This window comes from Chlorocebus sabaeus, chromosome 3 (genome assembly GCF_047675955.1).
Source record: "Chlorocebus sabaeus isolate Y175 chromosome 3, mChlSab1.0.hap1, whole genome shotgun sequence".
Lineage (NCBI taxonomy): Eukaryota > Metazoa > Chordata > Mammalia > Primates > Cercopithecidae > Chlorocebus > Chlorocebus sabaeus.
In genome coordinates this window covers 90,763,618-90,782,238 of record NC_132906.1, presented here as the reverse complement: position 1 = coordinate 90,782,238, position 18,621 = coordinate 90,763,618, and the positions used below count along the sequence as shown (strand labels likewise).

The 18,621-nt window shown below is 40.7% G+C and overlaps 1 protein-coding gene across 4 annotated transcripts in view; it reads right to left on the bottom strand.

The window, feature by feature from the left end:
- MYO16 (myosin XVI) overlaps positions 1 to 18,621 on the bottom strand; it is a 702,722-nt gene that overhangs the window by 161,227 nt on the left and 522,874 nt on the right. For all 4 annotated transcript variants that reach the window (XM_073014491.1, XM_073014490.1, XM_007960876.3 and 1 more), the window contains exon 24: positions 4,679 to 4,754. In XM_073014491.1, the coding sequence (XP_072870592.1) occupies positions 4,679 to 4,754 (76 nt within the window). The remainder of the gene's footprint in view (positions 1 to 4,678; positions 4,755 to 18,621) is intronic.

Below are 18,621 nucleotides of genomic sequence, written 5' to 3'. Positions count from 1 at the left end.
TAAGTTATAAAAATCAAATAATTCTGAGTCCTTATTCCTTTCTTGACACCTCAGGGAGAAACTGGAGCTCAGACGAGTGGATTTTGGGTTACAAATTTTAAAATCATAGGGAAAACAATGTATGTGGTGGTTAAGGATCAAAAGGAAAGTTTCTTGTGTTACTTATATCTGCATGTAGGCAGTTTTTAGGCCTAAGTGTCCTTTCCTATAAAATAATGATGACAGTACCTACTTTGAGAATCATTGCAAAATTAAAATGTGAAATAATGAACATAAATCACTAGGATCATGCTTCGCCAATCAGACAGCTGGCAACGTTTCACGGCAAAGCAGTTTATTTTCTACCTTTTCCACACTCAAATCATTTTGCCTGCCCAGGTGCAAAATACAGGTGGCATAATATATATCTGTAATGCTTTCCATTAAAAAAAATCCCTACATTAGGTAATAAACGAACAGGGAAGCAGGAAGAACTGTCAGGAAAAGGAGATACAATTATGTAATGCAAAAGAGGCCCTGTGATGTTGGGATAAAATTAGAGAGAGCAAGAGAAATCCATGATTCTTAATACACAGTTACAGATCTATATACCTATATATTATCTATACTTACATCTTAAATGTTCAAATTCCGAAAGGTCCTAAAAGCAATCATACCCCAGTAGCAATGAGCTCACCCAGTCCCCAGATCTTGGAGTTTCTGAATACCATTCTTTTCTAAGATAAATCAAGGCTTCCTGAACAAATGTCTGATTCTAGATTTGAGGCAAGATGAATGATTCTGGAACATTTTTGGAAGGCCAGAATGTAAGGTAGTGTTAAAAAAAAAAAAAAAAAAAGTCAAGAGAATATGTCAAAAAGAAATAGGAGCTAACCTGAAGGGGTTCTTACTGCTCAAATCTTAAACAATTTTAGCATCAATATAATTATAGTAATGAATCATTATTCATTGAACAACATAAGAATCCATGAGTGTACACTAATAAGTTAATTAATAGATAAAGAAGTGGGAATTATTATAGTAGAATGCCACTGTTTATGGAAAGATGGGGTAAGAAAATCAAAATTTTGCAATCGTGAGAAACGATTTAGGCAAGAATCATAAATGTATATAAAACTAATGGGTAAAAGTTTGATGAGGAACAGAGTATTTACATAGTCTCAAAGTACTTTCTCACAAATTACTCATTAATAACAAAGGGAAAACAGCAAGCTTTATGTTAGAAGAAGCTGAAGAGCACCACCTTACACAGTGCTCATGGTGAATCTGTTTCAAACCGTGACTGCCTCCAAATGTAATGTGCCAAGAAGGATACTCCACTACCTCTTGGGACTCCTGGTCAAAAATTCATAACCTACTTCTAATATAAACTCAAACACAGTGATTTCTATGAATTAACTGGCATTAAAGAAAATGTCATGAAAGAGAGAGAAAAGCTAAAGAACTGTCTCAGATTTAAAGGAAAAATGATAACTAAATGCAATCAATGCTCCTGAATTAGGAGAAAATGACCATAAAAGACTAATATTAGTGGGACCATTGGTAAAACTTTATATGAACTCTGGATTAGATATGAGTAGTACATGACTGTTGAATATTCTGATAACTTACTGAAGTTATCTAAGATAATGTCCCTTCTCTTAGGGTGGGCACCAAAGTATTTAGACAACTTACTTTCAAATGATTCAGAAAGTAAACACACACACACACACCCCCACACACACACAGGACACAGGAAGGAAAGAGGAGAACAAAAGATAGAAGGAGATAGAAAGAAAGATAGCAAGACAGTAAAACAAAGGAAATGAAAAAAATGCATCTGGGAAGAGGATACTTGGGAGTACTTTACAATAATTCTGTCACTTTAAGTTTAAAACCACTTCAAAATAAAAAGTTAAATGATAAATACATAATAGTATAGCCAATTTAAATACATAATTAAACAATTATTATTTATATTTATAGCAGGTCTATGTATAAGTGAACCCACAGATAAGCAATGCAACATTTTATTCTTATAATTGAGAAAATGCCTCTAATAAAACTGAAAACATTACTGAGAAGGTAGGTAGTGCAAAAAAATTTTTAAAAGAAAAATATAAAAGATTTAAAAAACTGAAGACATAAGACATAAATATGGTACAAAATACGTAACTGACCCAGTTTTGTATTTTCCCTGAATCATGTGCTCAGGCTGCAGGTATAGCAAGACTCATGTCATCCTATGGACACAGGGAGATGCCATGATTCTTTGGGAGCCTAACGGGAGAGCCCTGACCACAGCTGAGCACATGGCAGGAGATAGCAAGTTCCCTCCAGGACTTAAAAGACAACTCTACTATCCATTTGCCTCTTAAAACCTAGCAAAGGAACTCCTGGTGAAGAGGCATATTTACCTCATTGGGATTACAAGGAGTCACTGACCACAAACCATTTTCTTCCTGTCACTCTACATACATACTGAGAGTGGAAGTGTCCCTTACTGGGATCTACAATCATTGTCCAGGGTCTTTCTACCTGTAAAGTGGGATAAGCTAACTTATAAGCAAGTGTAGAGACACACAGCAAAAATAATAATAATAATAATAAAATAAAAAATTTTTAAAAAGACTCAATAATTATTAACATAATTGACAGTAAATCCTAAATTTTCCTAAATCCTAAAATTTCCTATTCCTGGGAGTAGAATTAAAAGTCTGGATTTTGGCTTTCTTGTTGTTGTTGTTTGCCTCCTTTTGAGTGAAGTAGACTTTACTTCTAATCTTAGGCACAAATGAGTGTATTTGCTGCGTGTCTCTATGCGCTGTCTCCAAGCTCCCTGACTACACCTGGTTAGCGGTCTCGGAGACACAGCTCTGCTTGTGTAGATTCTACAACAGACTTCACCATCTTCCTCAACTGGGAGCTTTCTGATGCTATGAAAATTGAATTAGATACTATAAGCAAAGTAACTGCAAATAAAAATTATTTATGAATTACATTTGCTTTTAATAATGATGCACAAGCATCAAAGTATTTTACAGATTCATAAAACATGATGGCAACCACAAATATTTTGCTTTTATGATAGAGTGAGTGAGCAGTCATGGCTCCTGAGCCAAACATGACCCACTGCCTGTTTTTGTAAATAAAATTTTATCAGAACACAGTCACATCCATTTGTATTGTCTACAGCTGTTTTTCACATTGTAATAGCAGAGGTGAGTAACTGCAACAAGGATCTTATGGTGCACAAGGTCTAAAATATTTATTCTCTAGCCCTTTACAAAAAAAAAACTGACACCTCCTGTATAAATACAAAATACAAAAGGGCACATTGTAAATTCTGTCCTTTTTCTCAGAAGCACCTACCTCCTAAAGAATAAAAAAAGACTCAATTGTATTTTTCCTGGAACTTTTTTGTGTACAAATTTACATAAAAGAATGATTTTAAAATATAGGCACTCTATTAAGATAAGCAGAATTGCAATATCACTAGCCATCATATTTTCTTTCTAAATACACACACACACATGCACACACACATACATCCTATCACCATGAAATACAAAAGTAAGAAAATCATTGTGTAAACTTTTAAATACATGCTATATATTAGATCTTCCTAAAAGGGGAAGTGCATTATAAATAAAAGTGCAAATAGTCACACACTAAAAGGAAAATTTTCTAATGATAATAAATAAGACCAATTCTTTCCATCTTCATAATGTTATTCCTTGTTTTTTTTTCCGTTAGTTTTAGCTAAGAGAGCTCACAATAAACATAAGTTCTAGAGGCAAGCAGAACAATCTTCAGTGAAAAACAATGTATTACAACTGTGTTGTTGTAATTTGAGGCAAATATGTTTCTCAAACCAGAAGTGATATGGATTTCTTATTTTCAATGCTAGAGCATTCAACTATTTCATGAAAAGCTATTCTGTGCTTCTTTTAAAGATGAATGACTATTTCATTTATAGCAATTTAAAGCATACAAGATGCAATGTTTTAATTCACTAAAAAGGTTATTAGAAAAATGTGAATCACTGCAGAACTGCTAAGAAAATAATTACTAGAGACAGAATTATGTATATATGTATGAATATACATTTAATTATCACACATATACATTTTGTATATGTTCTTGTACATAGTGTAGAATTGTAGATATATGCATATAAAGTATTAATGCTCACTAAGTAGAAGAGTCGCATAAATTTAAACTTACATGTGTATACATATATATACTCCTTCCATTTCTACTCCTACATAGTGAGCATTAATATTTTGTAACTGAAAGTACATAAGAATAAAATACCACCCTTAGTTGTGCTCCGGAGTCATCTTAAGTAATGAAATTCACCCTATTGTGGCCTAAAAAAAGTTGGAAGTCATACTCATCTTCATTAATCTTCACAGAAAAGCTTTTCTATATTCAACCCACTACAGTAGTAAAGGTATTTTACATTTCTATCTGCTAAAAGCTTAAATTATGGTTTCCACTGGACTCCAAATTACATCGTAGCAAATATATAGTGCAGCAAGACCCATTTCTTATTATTCTAGGCATTAGAATGCAAAAGGTATTTCAATTATGCTTTAGCTGGTACATATTTTATAGGAAAATATTCAGAGATAAAGAAATAATGGATGCATGGCATTTTAACCAGTGTAGGGCAGGAAAAAAAAAATCAACTTACTTTTCATTACAAATAGAAGATTCTGTGAAAGGGAGTCTTTATTTTTTTCAATTGCCCCAACAACATCATACATTACCTAGAATAAAAGAAAGCAGCAAAATTACTAATGATTAAACATGACTGTGAAAATAAATTCTTTTAAAGGACAACTTGACCCAGGTGAAGTTTTAAATTATTCATGAAAGAAGTGTCTCCAGGACTTAGAGTTCACATTACATGCAAGTTCAAAGCTATAATCTGCGTGTTCTCATTCTGTACATTAAACAAGGGAACCCTCCTCGGTTCTATTTTGTGAAGGTCTCCTTTGATTGCCAAGTTAAGAGCAAATAGTGATAGTTCACATTCACGTAGTCTCCTTTATTCTTAAGGACTCTAACTTGCTCAGAAAACTCACTGAATGCAGTAAACATACTTGGGAAACTTTGGGAATGAAGTGTGATTTCAGTTTGAGAAATTTAATAGTCTCCTAATTTTAAAAGTTCTGCTTGAATATTTAAAGAATTAGTACTCTGAAGTCTTTACAATTAAGAACACATAGGAAATAATTAATTCTCGATTTCTAAAGGACAATTTTCTTCACCATAGGTGACTTATGAATCAATCTGAAGGATGTTATGATATAATTTTATCAGCATACTAGTAGAGGCTGAGAAACTTGATCTTTGAAGACTGAAATAGTTTGTTGGCTCTCTTAGTGTCAACTAAGTGAAATCTCAGTGGTCATGGAAAGCTGATCAGCCATACATTCTTTAAAAGGCTTACCTTTGAAAATATACCTTGGGGCATAGCACCAGGGTCAGTGTGTCACAGTCTATTCTTTGCTGTGTGTGAACTGGGAGTGGATAAGGGGAGACACAAAACCAATGAAGCCTCATTACTCCTGAACAAGAGTGAGCAGCAACCAAGAAGGGGAGTGAGCATCGCTGTGAGGGGAGAGTGAGCACCCACCATGAGGGAGAGTGAGCACCGCCATGAGGGGAGGGTGAGCATCTGCCATGAGGGGAGGGTGAGTATCCGCCATGAGGGGAGGGTGAGCATCCACCGTGAGAGAGAGTGAGCATCCACAGTGAGGGGAGGGTGAGCACCCGCCATGAGGGAGAGTGAGCACCCGCCATGAGGGAGAGTGAGCACCGCCATGAGGGGAGGGTGAGCATCTGCCATGACGGGAGGGTGAGTATCCGCCATGAGGGGAGGGTGAGCATCCACCGTGAGAGAGAGTGAGCATCCACAGTGAGGGGAGGGTGAGCACCCGCCATGAGGGAGAGTGAGCACCCGCCGTGAGGGGAGAGTGAGCACCCGCCGTGAGGGGAGGTGAGCACCCGCCATGAGGGAGAGTGAGCACCCGCCGTGAGGGGAGAGTGAGCACCGCCGTGAGGGGAGGGTGAGCAACGCCATGAGGGAGAGCACCCGCCGTGAGGGGAGGGTGAGCACCCGCCGTGAGGGGAGGTGAGCACCCGCCGTGAGGGGAGGTGAGCACCCGCCGTGAGGGGAGGGTGAGCAACGCCATGAGGGAGAGCACCCGCCATGAGGGAGAGCTTACCCGCCATGAGGGAGAGCACCCGCCATGAGGGAGAGTGAGCACCCGCCGTGAGGGGAGGTGAGCACCCGCCGTGAGGGGAGGTGAGCACCCGCCGTGAGGGGAGAGTGAGCACCGCCGTGAGGGGAGGGTGAGCACCGCGGTGAGGGGAGGGTGAGCAACGCCATGAGGGAGAGCACCCGCCATGAGGGAGAGCTTACCCGCCATGAGGGAGAGCACCCGCCATGAGGGAGAGTGAGCACCCGCCGTGAGGGGAGGTGAGCACCCGCCGTGAGGGGAGGTGAGCACCCGCCGTGAGGGGAGAGTGAGCACCGCCGTGAGGGGAGGGTGAGCACCCGCCATGAGGGGAGGGTGAGCACCGCCATGAGGGAGAGCTTACCCGCCATGAGGGAGAGCTTACCCGCCATGAGGGAGAGCACCCGCCATGAGGGAGAGTGAGCACCCGCCGTGAGGGGAGGTGAGCACCCGCCGTGAGGGGAGAGTGAGCACCCGCCGTGAGGGGAGGGTGAGCACCCGCCGTGAGGGGAGGTGAGCACCCGCCGTGAGGGGAGGGTGAGCACCCGCCGTGAGGGGAGGGTGAGCACCGCCATGAGGGAGAGCTTACCCGCCATGAGGGAGAGCTTACCCGCCATGAGGGAGAGCACCCGCCATGAGGGAGAGTGAGCACCCGCCGTGAGGGGAGGGTGAGCACCGCCATGAGGGAGAGCTTACCCGCCATGAGGGAGAGCTTACCCGCCGTGAGGGGAGGTGAGCACCCGCCGTGAGGGGAGGGTGAGCACCCGCCGTGAGGGGAGAGTGAGCACCCGCCGTGAGGGGAGGGTGAGCATCCGCCCTGAGGGAGGGTGAGCACCGCCATGAGGGAGAGCTTACCCGCCATGAGGGAGAGCACCCGCCATGAGGGAGAGTGAGCACCCGCCGTGAGGGGAGGGTGAGCACCGCCATGAGGGAGAGCTTACCCGCCATGAGGGAGAGCTTACCCGCCGTGAGGGGAGGTGAGCACCCGCCGTGAGGGGAGGGTGAGCACCCGCCGTGAGGGGAGGGTGAGCATCCGCCCTGAGGGAGGGTGAGCATCCACCATGAGGGGAGGTGAGCACCGCCGTGAGGAGAGGGTGAGCACCCGCCGTGAGGGGAGGGTGAGCACCCGCCGTGAGGGGAGGGTGAGCACCCGCCGTGAGGGGAGGGTGAGCACCCGCCGTGAGGGGAGAGTGAGCACCCGCCGTGAGGGGAGGGTGAGCATCCGCCCTGAGGGAGGGTGAGCATCCACCATGAGGGGAGGTGAGCACCGCCGTGAGGGGAGGGTGAGCACCCGCCGTGAGGGGAGAGTGAGCACCCGCCGTCAGGGGAGGGTGAGCATCCGCCCTGAGGGAGGGTGAGCATCCACCATGAGGGGAGGTGAGCACCGCCGTGAGGGGAGGGTGAGCACCCGCCATGAGGGGGAATTTGCGTCTCGCCTGAGGGAGAGTGAGCCTCACCCGGGTGGGAGTACAACAGTTATGCCTATGGACATCTGAGTGTCACCCATGAGGTAGTATGCATGGCTAATCTGAGTTCTTTGGGAATTTTGTCTAGAGAGCCCAGAGAGGACTGGATTCTTTGCAATGGATGGGTATTAGACAGAGACAGCAGAAGAAACTATGAAGAAAGGGCTTTGCAGTCGGTAGAAGGACCTGGAAAAGGCAGGTGATCCCTAATGCAAGTTCCTTTCTATAGGCTTTTATATTTGCATCTTCCACAATCGGTGCCTGATTATGTCCACCTTTCCCATAAAGACTGAGTTTTTATTCTTTGCTGTTACAAGGGCCTAAATAAAACAGAAGTAATAAGGCATCCCACACGTTCCCAGGTTTTCCAATAAATTTGGGTCAGAAGACCAGTTGAGTTGGCGGACAATGCCAAAATCTTAAACTACTTTCAGGTACAAGTAAACCATTACCTAATTACCCAGTTGGCACTTGTGCCACCACATGGCTTAGTGATACTGAAATGTGAGCTTCATATGATGTGACACATCATACATTGTTAAATGTGAACAATGTATAATCTAGAGCAATGGTTCTCAATCATACCCTCCAGGGGACACTTGGTCATTTCTGGAGATATTTTTCCTGTCACAACTGGGGGTGATAGTTGGGCAGAGATGTTGCTACACATCCTAGTGTGCACAGAGAAGCTCCCACAGCGTGGAATTATCTGGCCATAAATGTTCATAGTGCTGAGGTCAAGAAACCTCCATCTAGAGGTTTGGCTTCCCTATGCCTTCCTGAGTTAGGAACAGCAGTGCCCAGCAAAACCATGGAGGAAGTCAACACATCTTCAGAAGCCACCTGGAGCTATGTGGAATTAAGCAAGTCATTCAATGTTCCAGTTCTGCAGTTTCTTACTTGGTAAAATGAGAGTAAAAATGTATTACCACACTGTTAATATTGTGATGTAATATACATGAAAGTTCTTAGGGCTAAGCGCGGTGGCTCACGCTTATAATTCCAGCACTTTTGGAGGCCGAGGTGGGCAGATCACGAGGTCAGGAGTTCGAGACCAGCCAGACCAATACAGTGAAACCCCATTTCTACTAAAAATACAAAAATTAGCTGGGTGTGGAAGCGGGCACCTGTAATCCCAGCTACTCAGGAGGCTGAGGCAGAATTGCTTGAACTTGGTAGGTGGAAGCTGCAGTGAGCCAAGACTGTGCCATTGCTTTGTAGACCAAAAACAGTTATTTGAAGTACAAGGGGTTACAGACAGTGTGGGTAATCTCTACAAAGTCCTACTGTGCTGTGCTCTTATCCAGCCATGCTCACATGACTTTAGTAGTTACTCCAATTCACTTCTAGAAAATTAATGGAAATTGAGATAATTTCTTCTCACATACTTCATAATATAACAAGTATGATAATCAAATTCTGTATCAGCGATTCGTTTTTCACTTTATTCCTAGCTTCCTCAAATGTCATTTCAGTTACATCAAAAAGACTATGCATTTACTAAAGATCTTGTCCAAATGCTTCCAATCATATCTTTCTCCATGACTTTGAATATTTCTGGTGCAAATATCTAGAAGCGCCCTATCTCCAAGATATTCAAATCCTGACTCTCATCTTTAATAGCCTATGTTATTCTCTTCCACTTTCTAAACCTGCTTTTCATTCCCACTGGCATCTCCCCTCCTTCAATTCATCCATAGTTTCTAAAGCAATTGCCTATTTTGACTTCTTTCAGATCTCAAGAAAACCTGAACCTTAGGGCTTAGCATTTAAGTAGCAAAAGCCACTGATAAGTTGCCACCATTTTTTTTTTTCATCATAGTTAGTCATTCCTAATTGTAGTGAATGACATGGTCAATCATTGGATCTGACTGTAATTCGGTATCATTTACATCTGCCACAAATTCATTCTGACATCTCAGATGGACCCTGTCTGGCTGCTAAGAAGTTCCCTGATTCACCTCTTGATAATGCCACATTACAATCCTCACAGTAACCATTAGAAATCTTTTTGCTTCTTTTCCAGCTTCCAGCCCCAGCCCAGATTGGCTCATTCTCAGAAGATGGCCATATTTCTTACTTAAAAATTCAATGCTCTCTTACTTGAAATCTCTGAATCATTCATTCGTCCTTCTCTCCTTCCTCATGTTCACTGCTGCATGTTATGTAGATTAGAAACCGCGGTGCCATCTGCGATCCCCTCCCCCAGGACGGCTCCCTGTCATCTGCCAATGGCTGCAGTTTTCCCCTCATTTTCCCTTCAATCCCTGATTTTTATATTTACTACCTTTACACTAGTAAAAACCATCACTTACTATTTTGACAGACAAATAGTCAAAAAGGCTAAGCACTGGCCTTTTACATCCTCACTTTAGTGCAACACTGCTATTTGATGCATATATTAAACAGAGAATGTCATTTCTCCTGTTCAGAACCTCTGACCCTGTCATATGGAGCCCTCCTCTATATAGCCACAATCTACAACTCTAGCTTAGTCTCTGTGTGGAAATCCGATGATTTCAAATGAAACACACAGACACGCACACACATGCACACACACAAAACACACGCACAACTGGACCATTGGATTTTCATTAAATACATTTCTTGTCTATCTTTGTTCATGCTATGGGCTTGCTTTTTGATGGTGCTTCCAAGCTTCCCTGGTAAAACTGCTACCAAGTGCCTTGAGGGCAGTGACTACACGTTTCTCAGTTCTGTCTCTGCAGCAGCCAGCACAATGCCTTGTCTATTGGATGCAATCAATAATTATTTGGTGAAATGGATAGCAAGTTTTGGTTACACTGTAACTAAATATAGCATAACATTGCGCTGTCATTTTTATTTAAGATAATGCTAACTAATCTTTCATCAGCACAAGATAATGTTCTTTGGAAAGTTCTCATACATGGCACCTGGTTTACGTGGATGTCTAGAGAAAATGTTGAAGGTCTTCCATTCAAACTAACGTAAAAAAACTCCCATTTGGAGGCTTCAATTCACTGTTACCTGGGAAAATGCATTTAACATCCACATACAACGACAAACATTTGCTGACGGCAGTTTGCTTTTTGTAGGAAGCACAGTGTTTAGTAAGTCATTTTTTATTGCTAAAAGGACATTTGTATGAAGTTAATGAATTGTGAAGCAGGTGAGCTTGATTATTTTTGTGATATTAGACAAGCTCTTTAAATTCTTTGATTCTTTTTTAATGTGTTAAATAATATTACCTAAGGGCCCTCCAACTTTAAAAGCCTTTGACCCTATCCATAAGATATAGATGACCAGTACTGACAGGATTTGAGTTGACAGATGGACACAAATATTAGAGACTATGCGAATAGCTTATACGTTTTATCATAATAATGAAAACAATTGATAATATGTCACATAAAATTGGTATTAGTGGATTGTTAACACACGGTTGCAAATAGTGTTTTCTTGTTGTCTTTTCCTGGTGCTAAATTTGGAATCAAGTATTCCCTCTGGGACATCTTGCAAATTTTTGTGAAGAGAAATGACATGGAGACCTTCTGAACTGTAAGGATTCACAACAGCACATTGTGAGATTGAGTATTGGATCAACCAACGTTTCTACTATTTCTAGTGGACAGAGCCAAGTAATTTAAATACACAACACAAACATGCACACACAAGCATGCACAAATACTTTTCTTTTTCATTTAAAGATAAAATACTACCGGATTCCAAATTAGGTCTTTTAACCATGATACTTTCCTTGATCAGTGAAGTTTCATATTGGCCTTGTCAAAGGCAATTTGAGGGCCCAGCCCAGTGGCTTGTGTGGAGGCTGAGGCGGGTGGATCACTTGAGGTCAGGAGTTCGAGACCAGCCTGGTCAACATGGTAAAACCCCGTCTCCACTAAAAATACAAAAACTAGCCAGGCATGGTGGTATACACCTGCAATCCCAGCTACTCGGGAGGCTGAGGCAGGAGAATCACTTGAACCCAGGAGGTGGAGATTGCAGTGAACCGAGATCACATCACCACCGCACTCCAGCCTGGGCAACAGAGTGACATTCTAGTCTTGAAAAAGAAAAAGAAAAAAAAGGCAATTTGAAAATCGAAATAAATGATGTCCATTCATGCCCTTTATTATGTCTATATGTATCCTGTTTCTATTACCTTTAAATATTTTTAAAGTTTTAATTTTGAAGTAAGTTTAGATTTGCATACAGTTGTAAGAAATAATACAGATAAATCTCATGTACTCTTTACTTAATTTGTTTCAATAGTAACATCCTGCAAAACTATCACAACCAGGATATTGACATTAATGCAGTGAAAATATAGAATATTTACATCACCACACGGATCCCGCATGTTGCCAATTCATAAACAATTTCACTTCCCCAAAATCAATTGAGTCCTTTTGTGTGTGTGGTTCTATTTCTGCGTCCTTATTCCGTTCCATTGACCTATGTGTAACATGCTTTCAGGACTTTAAATGGAGAAGGTTAATTCCTCCCACTTAATTCTTCTTTATAAACATTGTTTTAGCTATTCTACCTTCTTTACCTTTCAATGTAAATTTTAGAAAGGTATCATCTAATACCTTTATATCTACAAAAATTTTACTGTGATTTTGATAGGAATGCATTAGCCTGTATGTCAATCTGGGGAGAAATGACTACTACTATGCTGATTACTACTAAATTGACACTATATTGCCTTCAAATCTATAAACATGAATGTCTTTATTTTAATCTAGATCTTTAACTTCTTTTATCAGCATTTTGTGGTTTTTGCCACACAAGTTCCCTACATATTTTGTTAGATTTATACCTAAGTATTGCATTTTTATGAGCAATTGTAAATGTAATTGTACTGTTCACTTCAATGCCCATTACTAGTATACAGAAATACAATCGATTTTTTGAATGTTTATCTTGTGTCTTGTGACTTTGCTAAACTCACTTATTAGTTCTTTTAGTCTTTTCTTTTCTTTCTTTTTTACGGTAGATTTCTTGGGATTTTACACAAAGGCAATTATGTCACATATAAATAGGCACAGGTTTATTTCCTCTTTTCCAATCTGTTTGCCTTTTATGTCCTTTCTTGCTTTATTACACTTGCTAGAACTTCCAGCAGCCTATGTTAACAGCGGTGAGAGCAGACATGCTTGTCTTGTTTCTGATCATAGAAGTAAAACATCCAGATTTCACCCTTAAATATAATATTGGCTGTAGGATTTTTGTAAACTCTTTATCAAGTTCAGGTCGTCTTTTCCATTCGCATTTGTCTGGGAGTTGTTTTTTATCATGACTGGATGTTAAATTTTATCAAATGCTTTTTCTTAATCCTCTGATATAATCATGTATTTTTTTTCTTGTTTGACCTATTGACATGATGGATTACCTTGATAATTTTCAGATATTGAATCAGTTTTGCACCCCCAGAAAAAGAAAACAAAAACAAAAACCATTCTTTTTATATATTGCTAAGTTCTATCTGCTAATATTTTAAACATATTTTTTCACCTATATTCATGAGGGTTGTTTTTAATTTTCTCTCTCTCTCTGTGTGTGTGTGTGTGTGTGTGTGTGTGTGTGTGTGTGTGTGTTACTGTCTATGTGGTTTTTGGTGTTAGGATGATATTTGCATTATAAAATGAATTAAGGAGTATTCTCTTTTATTTTCTAGAAAAGATTGTGTAAAATTGGCTTTAATTTTCCTTAAAACATTTGGTAGAATTCTCCAGTGAAACAATCTGGAACAGGAAGCTTTTCTGAGAGATTTTAAATTACAAATTCATTTCTTAAAAGTTACAGAGCTATTCAAATTGTCTATTTCATATTGGGTGAATTGAAGCAGCTTGTGTTTTCTGAGGAATTGATCCATTCCTCAAAGTCACAGAATTTATGTGTGAGAGCTGTTTGTAATATTCCCTTTGTACCTTTTTTATGTCTACAGGGCCTATAATGATTTTCCTAGTTTTATTACTGATATTGGCTATTTATGTCTTTTCTCTTTTCTCTTTGTCACTCATATTATAGGTTTATAATTTTTATTGGTGTTTTCAGAGAACCAGCTCTTTGTTTCATTGATTTTCTCCTTTTCTTCCAATTCCATTGATTTCTGCTTTTCTTGTCATTGGCTTCCATTTGCTTACTTTGGGTTTATTTTGCTCCTAGGTTCCTGAGATGGGAGCTTAGATTATTGATTTGAGACTTTCCCTATTTTGTAACGTATGCATTTAGTGATATACATTTCTTGTTCAATACTATTTTAGCTGTGCCACACAATTTTGACATGTTGTACTTTCATTTTCATTAAGTTCAGCATATTATTTTTAATTCTCTCAAGATTTCCCCTTGTATCCATGGATTATTTGGAAGGGCACTGTTAAGTTTCCAAGTTTATGGAGATTTGGCTGCTATCTTTCTGTTATTGATTTCCGGGTTGATTCCATTGTAGTAGGCAAACCTACTCTGTATAATTTCAATTCTTTTGAGTTTGCTTAGTTTTGCTTTACGGCCGAGCAGATAGTCCATCTGGACACATGTCCCATGGGTACTCAAAAAGAATATGAATTCTGCTTTTGCTGGCGATGTGTTTATAAATATTGAGTAGATCCCGTTGGTGATGGTATTGTTCAGTTCTCCTGTACCCGTGCTGATTTCCTATGTCATTGTTTTACCAATTGTTGAGAGGAGGGTGTTGAAGTTTCCAGCATCACTTTCTGTCTAGCTGACTTCTTTCAGCACTTGGCAAGATAAGGAAGGCAAACACTACTGCCTGGTCAGAGTAGATGTCTAGGTCCCTACCCAGCCTCCTCTGATATGCAAGAAGAATGAATCTTCATTATTGCTGGGTGAAGATAAAGCATCTACCTCTCCACTAAGTCTCCAGTCATTCTTCCCTGGCTGTAGGATGAGCAGTGGAAGGAGCTGAAACACTTCTTTACTGCTTCCTACATAGCCTTCATAAATTGGGTAGTGGGGTATTACCTCTGCACAGTGCTGGAAGTCCTAACCCCCTACCAAGCCTCCTCTGATATCACCACAGTGGCAGGGAGCTAGGAGAAAAATATCCATTTAGAATCTTAGCACAGTACCACAATCTGAAATAAACCTATGCATTAAAAAATTGTGCACACTAAAAGGAAAACTGTGATTTCAATAAATATAACTAAAAAGATTATTTAAAATTTTGATTTAAAAAAATGTAATAAATGTGATTCTAAAAAAAATTATAATCTGGACTAAGATAGCCCAAATGTTTTCTTTTTGTCTCAAATGAATACAAAAGCTTTGTATTCATCAGGGTTCTCCAAATGAATAGAACCAGTAGTATAGTATAATATATATAGTCTGAGTTATTGGCTCACATAATTATGGGGGCTGAGAAGTCCCACAATCTGCCATCTGCAAGCTGGAGACCCAGGAATGTCGACAATGTAGTTCGAAAGCCTGAGAGCCAGAGAGCCAATAGTGTAGATTCCAGTCTAAATCCAGGAGCACCAAGGGCAGGAGACTGACATTGTAGCTCAAGCAGTCAGGCAGAGAGACTTCAACCTTCCTCCACCTGTTTGTTCTATTCAGACCCTCAAGGGAATGGTGGTGCCCACCCACCCCCTTGAAGCTGGGGAGGACATCAGCTTAATCAGTCTACGATCAAATACTAATCTCTTCCCAAAACGCCCAAGAAACCCTCAGAAATGATGTTTAACAAGCCATCTGGGCATCCCATGGCCCAGTGAAACCAACAAGTAAGTTAACCATCACAACCTGGGAGTTAATTCTGAAGAAAAGATGTTAATGGAAAACAAAAAAATCTAACTTGATGATCGATCACGTTGGATCCCTGATAAATCCTCACCGTTTACAAAACATGTACACTTTGCCTAATTAAATCCTTTGCTTTATAGCATTTTCCTCATTGTACTCTGCTCCTCACTTTCCTCTACCATACTCACAAATTCCTCCCTTGCCATCACTGCTGCCTTTCCTTTCAATAAACTCATTTCCAGCTTCTCCAGCAACCAAGGCCAACTCTGCCTTTCTAGGCCCAAGTCTCTTAGAGGCATCAAGCTGTCGTGAAAAGTGCATTGGCCTTGCTCAGTGACACACCTTCTGGGGTCCAGCTTCAACAAGCCCCAGGGCCTGGATAACCAGGGCAAGTTACTGAGTTTCCAAGGCTTCTCATCTACAACACAGACAGTAATGCTGACCTCTCTCTCTAGCTCTTTCTTTCTCTCTCTCCCATTCTCTCTTTCTCTTTCTCTGTGTGTCTCTCAGTGGCTTTGGAGATAAATAAAAAGGCTTGTTCCTACCTACCTTTGCATAGTTTTTCTATAGTTTTCTCATGAATATCCCTAATTGATGTTTCTAATGCTCACCTGTACCTTCTTCTCTGCCATTTTCCAGAGTTTTATACATGACTTACTTGAGAAGGACTCATGGTATTACCTAGGTAATCTGTCTTGAGGCTGTTAAATAGACTGCCTCCCAATAAAAAGCTTCTCATTCTGGACCCGTAATTATCTCACATGAAATTCACTGACAACTTATGAAGGAAATGCTTCCAAAGAAATCTCCCTAGAACGGAAAGCCCATTAAGCTCATCAGCATCTATACTCAGCCCCTGGACTTCACTGACAGCCACCGCCTCCAGCACCAGGAAGAGGCAATAACTTTGCATAGAGAAGAAGAAAAGCTGCAAAACAGTGCAGACAAGGCCAGTGGGCTCCTGGGCAATTCAAAGGAAAGTGAGCCTCAGAGCCTAGTGAGATGGAAGCATTTCTAGGAAAGAAAAAGCACCAAGGAGAAACTCAGCCTGTATTAGAATTCACCTAGAGCTTTGTGAGTCTGGAGTGTCAGGTCTGCTGACAGATAAAGGTCTGCTCTCTGCTGTGCCACTGGGGAGAGCAGGTTGGTGCCGCTGGAGCAGCAGAGAGAAGATTTTAGGTCGAAGGCTCTCCGGGGTCACTCACGGCAGCTGCTTGGCTCAGGGCCTTGCTTGTCTCTTTTGGTTTATTATTTGGGGGATGAAAGGAGAAAAGCATGAAAGTAGCCAAAGATAGAGGCTAGGTTTATGCCTTCCTTTTTCCTACTCTCTTTACATAACTGATCTTCAGCCTTTATGTATTTATTTTTCCTTCTGAAGATTGGAAGACAGGATTCATGCAGTACATGGCAGCGTCTCTCATGCATGTAATAGAGAAATTTATATTCATGCGACTCAATATGGATCTTTAAGGAAATTGTCATGTATTCAAAATTTCCTTTGGAATGATTCTGTTCAATAAAATAACTCAAAAGAAAACTTAGCATTTTGCTTATGCTGCGGCAGTTAGCAATCCTCATTTAAATGCTACAGTGTGGATGCCAAATGAGGGGTGCAATATAAACTTGAGAGCAGTGACAGTATGTGGCTTTTTTGGAAGTACTTGCTGTAACACTCCAGCATTGCAATAAATACAATTAAAAGATAAATTATGTCAGCTATATATGAAAAAAAGGGGTATAAAACTTTCACCATGTCTGTGACTCAAAATTCATCAAGATACTGAGTTTCCTGGCTCCACAGAGAAAACAAAAGTTACCAAATGCCAAACCACATGCATTTTCCTCCTAACTGAAGGGTGTCAGGCTCATGCTTGGCTAATCACCAAGGAAACTGAAATCCAAAGGCAGGAGAGCACCACCGAAATAGATCCATCCACCAACACTGGATTTTAATTCCCTGAACTGAAAGCAAGAGCAATTGGCTTACTTCACCTTGCTAAAGAAGGTCCAAGGGTTGCCCAGAGCTGGGGAATAGTGAATTCTTTATGTCTGCAGCCTCATCCCTCGCTGTGCCTTGTACCAAGTGAGAGAACAATGCAAAACTGTGAAATGTGAGCACCTACTATGTGGCTAATAATTTTAGTGTCTCTCAAAATGTGCTTTCCAGATTCCCTAAAGGAGAATATCCTCTGGTGTTTAATAAAAAGGCAAATGCTTTAAACTTCACCCCAGGCCTCTTTAGTCATTATTGGAGAGGAGTCCAGGAAGCTGCATTTTAAACTTGCTCCCCAGTTAAGTTGGATGCACATTATGTATGAGGATCACAGCTCCAGCTACTAGGAGCTTAGGATGCTCTATTAACTCAGTCCTTCTATGTGGTGCTGGCAGGTGAGAAAGGAGCGTGGGAGCACGGTTTGCTGGAAGTAACTGTTCACAGTGCATTTTATTTTATTTAATTAATTACTTTTTTTTGAAGCAGAGTCTCACTTTGTCACCCAGGCTGGAGTGCAGTGGCATGATCTCTGCTCACTGCAACCTCCGCCTACTGGGTCAAGCGATTCTCCTGCCTCAGCCTCCTGAGTAGCTGGGATTGCAGGCATACACCACCACACCTGACTAATTTTTGTATTTTTAGTAGAAACAGGGTTTTGCCATGTTGGCCATGGTAGACTTGAACTCCTGACCTCAAGTGATCCATCCGCCTCAGCCTCCCAAAGTGTTGGGATTACAGGCATGTGCCACCATGCCCAGCCTACAGTGCATCTTAAATAAAGAAATACAGTCCTTCTGAGAACAGCCATTAGAGCGGATATTGATGTATTTTTAAATTGCTGATAAGTTTAAGATGAGATTACACTATAACTATACTCAAGGCTAAGCTATTTTCTTAGGGGAGTTAGCATTTTTTGAAAAGTTCTTGTAAAGGAAAAAAAAAACTTTCAAATACTTTTATCTAAGAGGGTAGCACTAAAGTACAGTATTTTTCAAAAATCCCTGGTTATTGTGGTACCCTATATATGCCATATACGGTGTTGGAATTTTGGAGAAAATGATATAAAAATGAGAGTGTGGTAAAGCAGAAGGAACAATAGACTAAGGGTTGGAAAGAAGGGATTCTCATTCTATTATAGTTTCTGCTTCTCAACCTGTAGAAACACTCATGGGCCACGTGC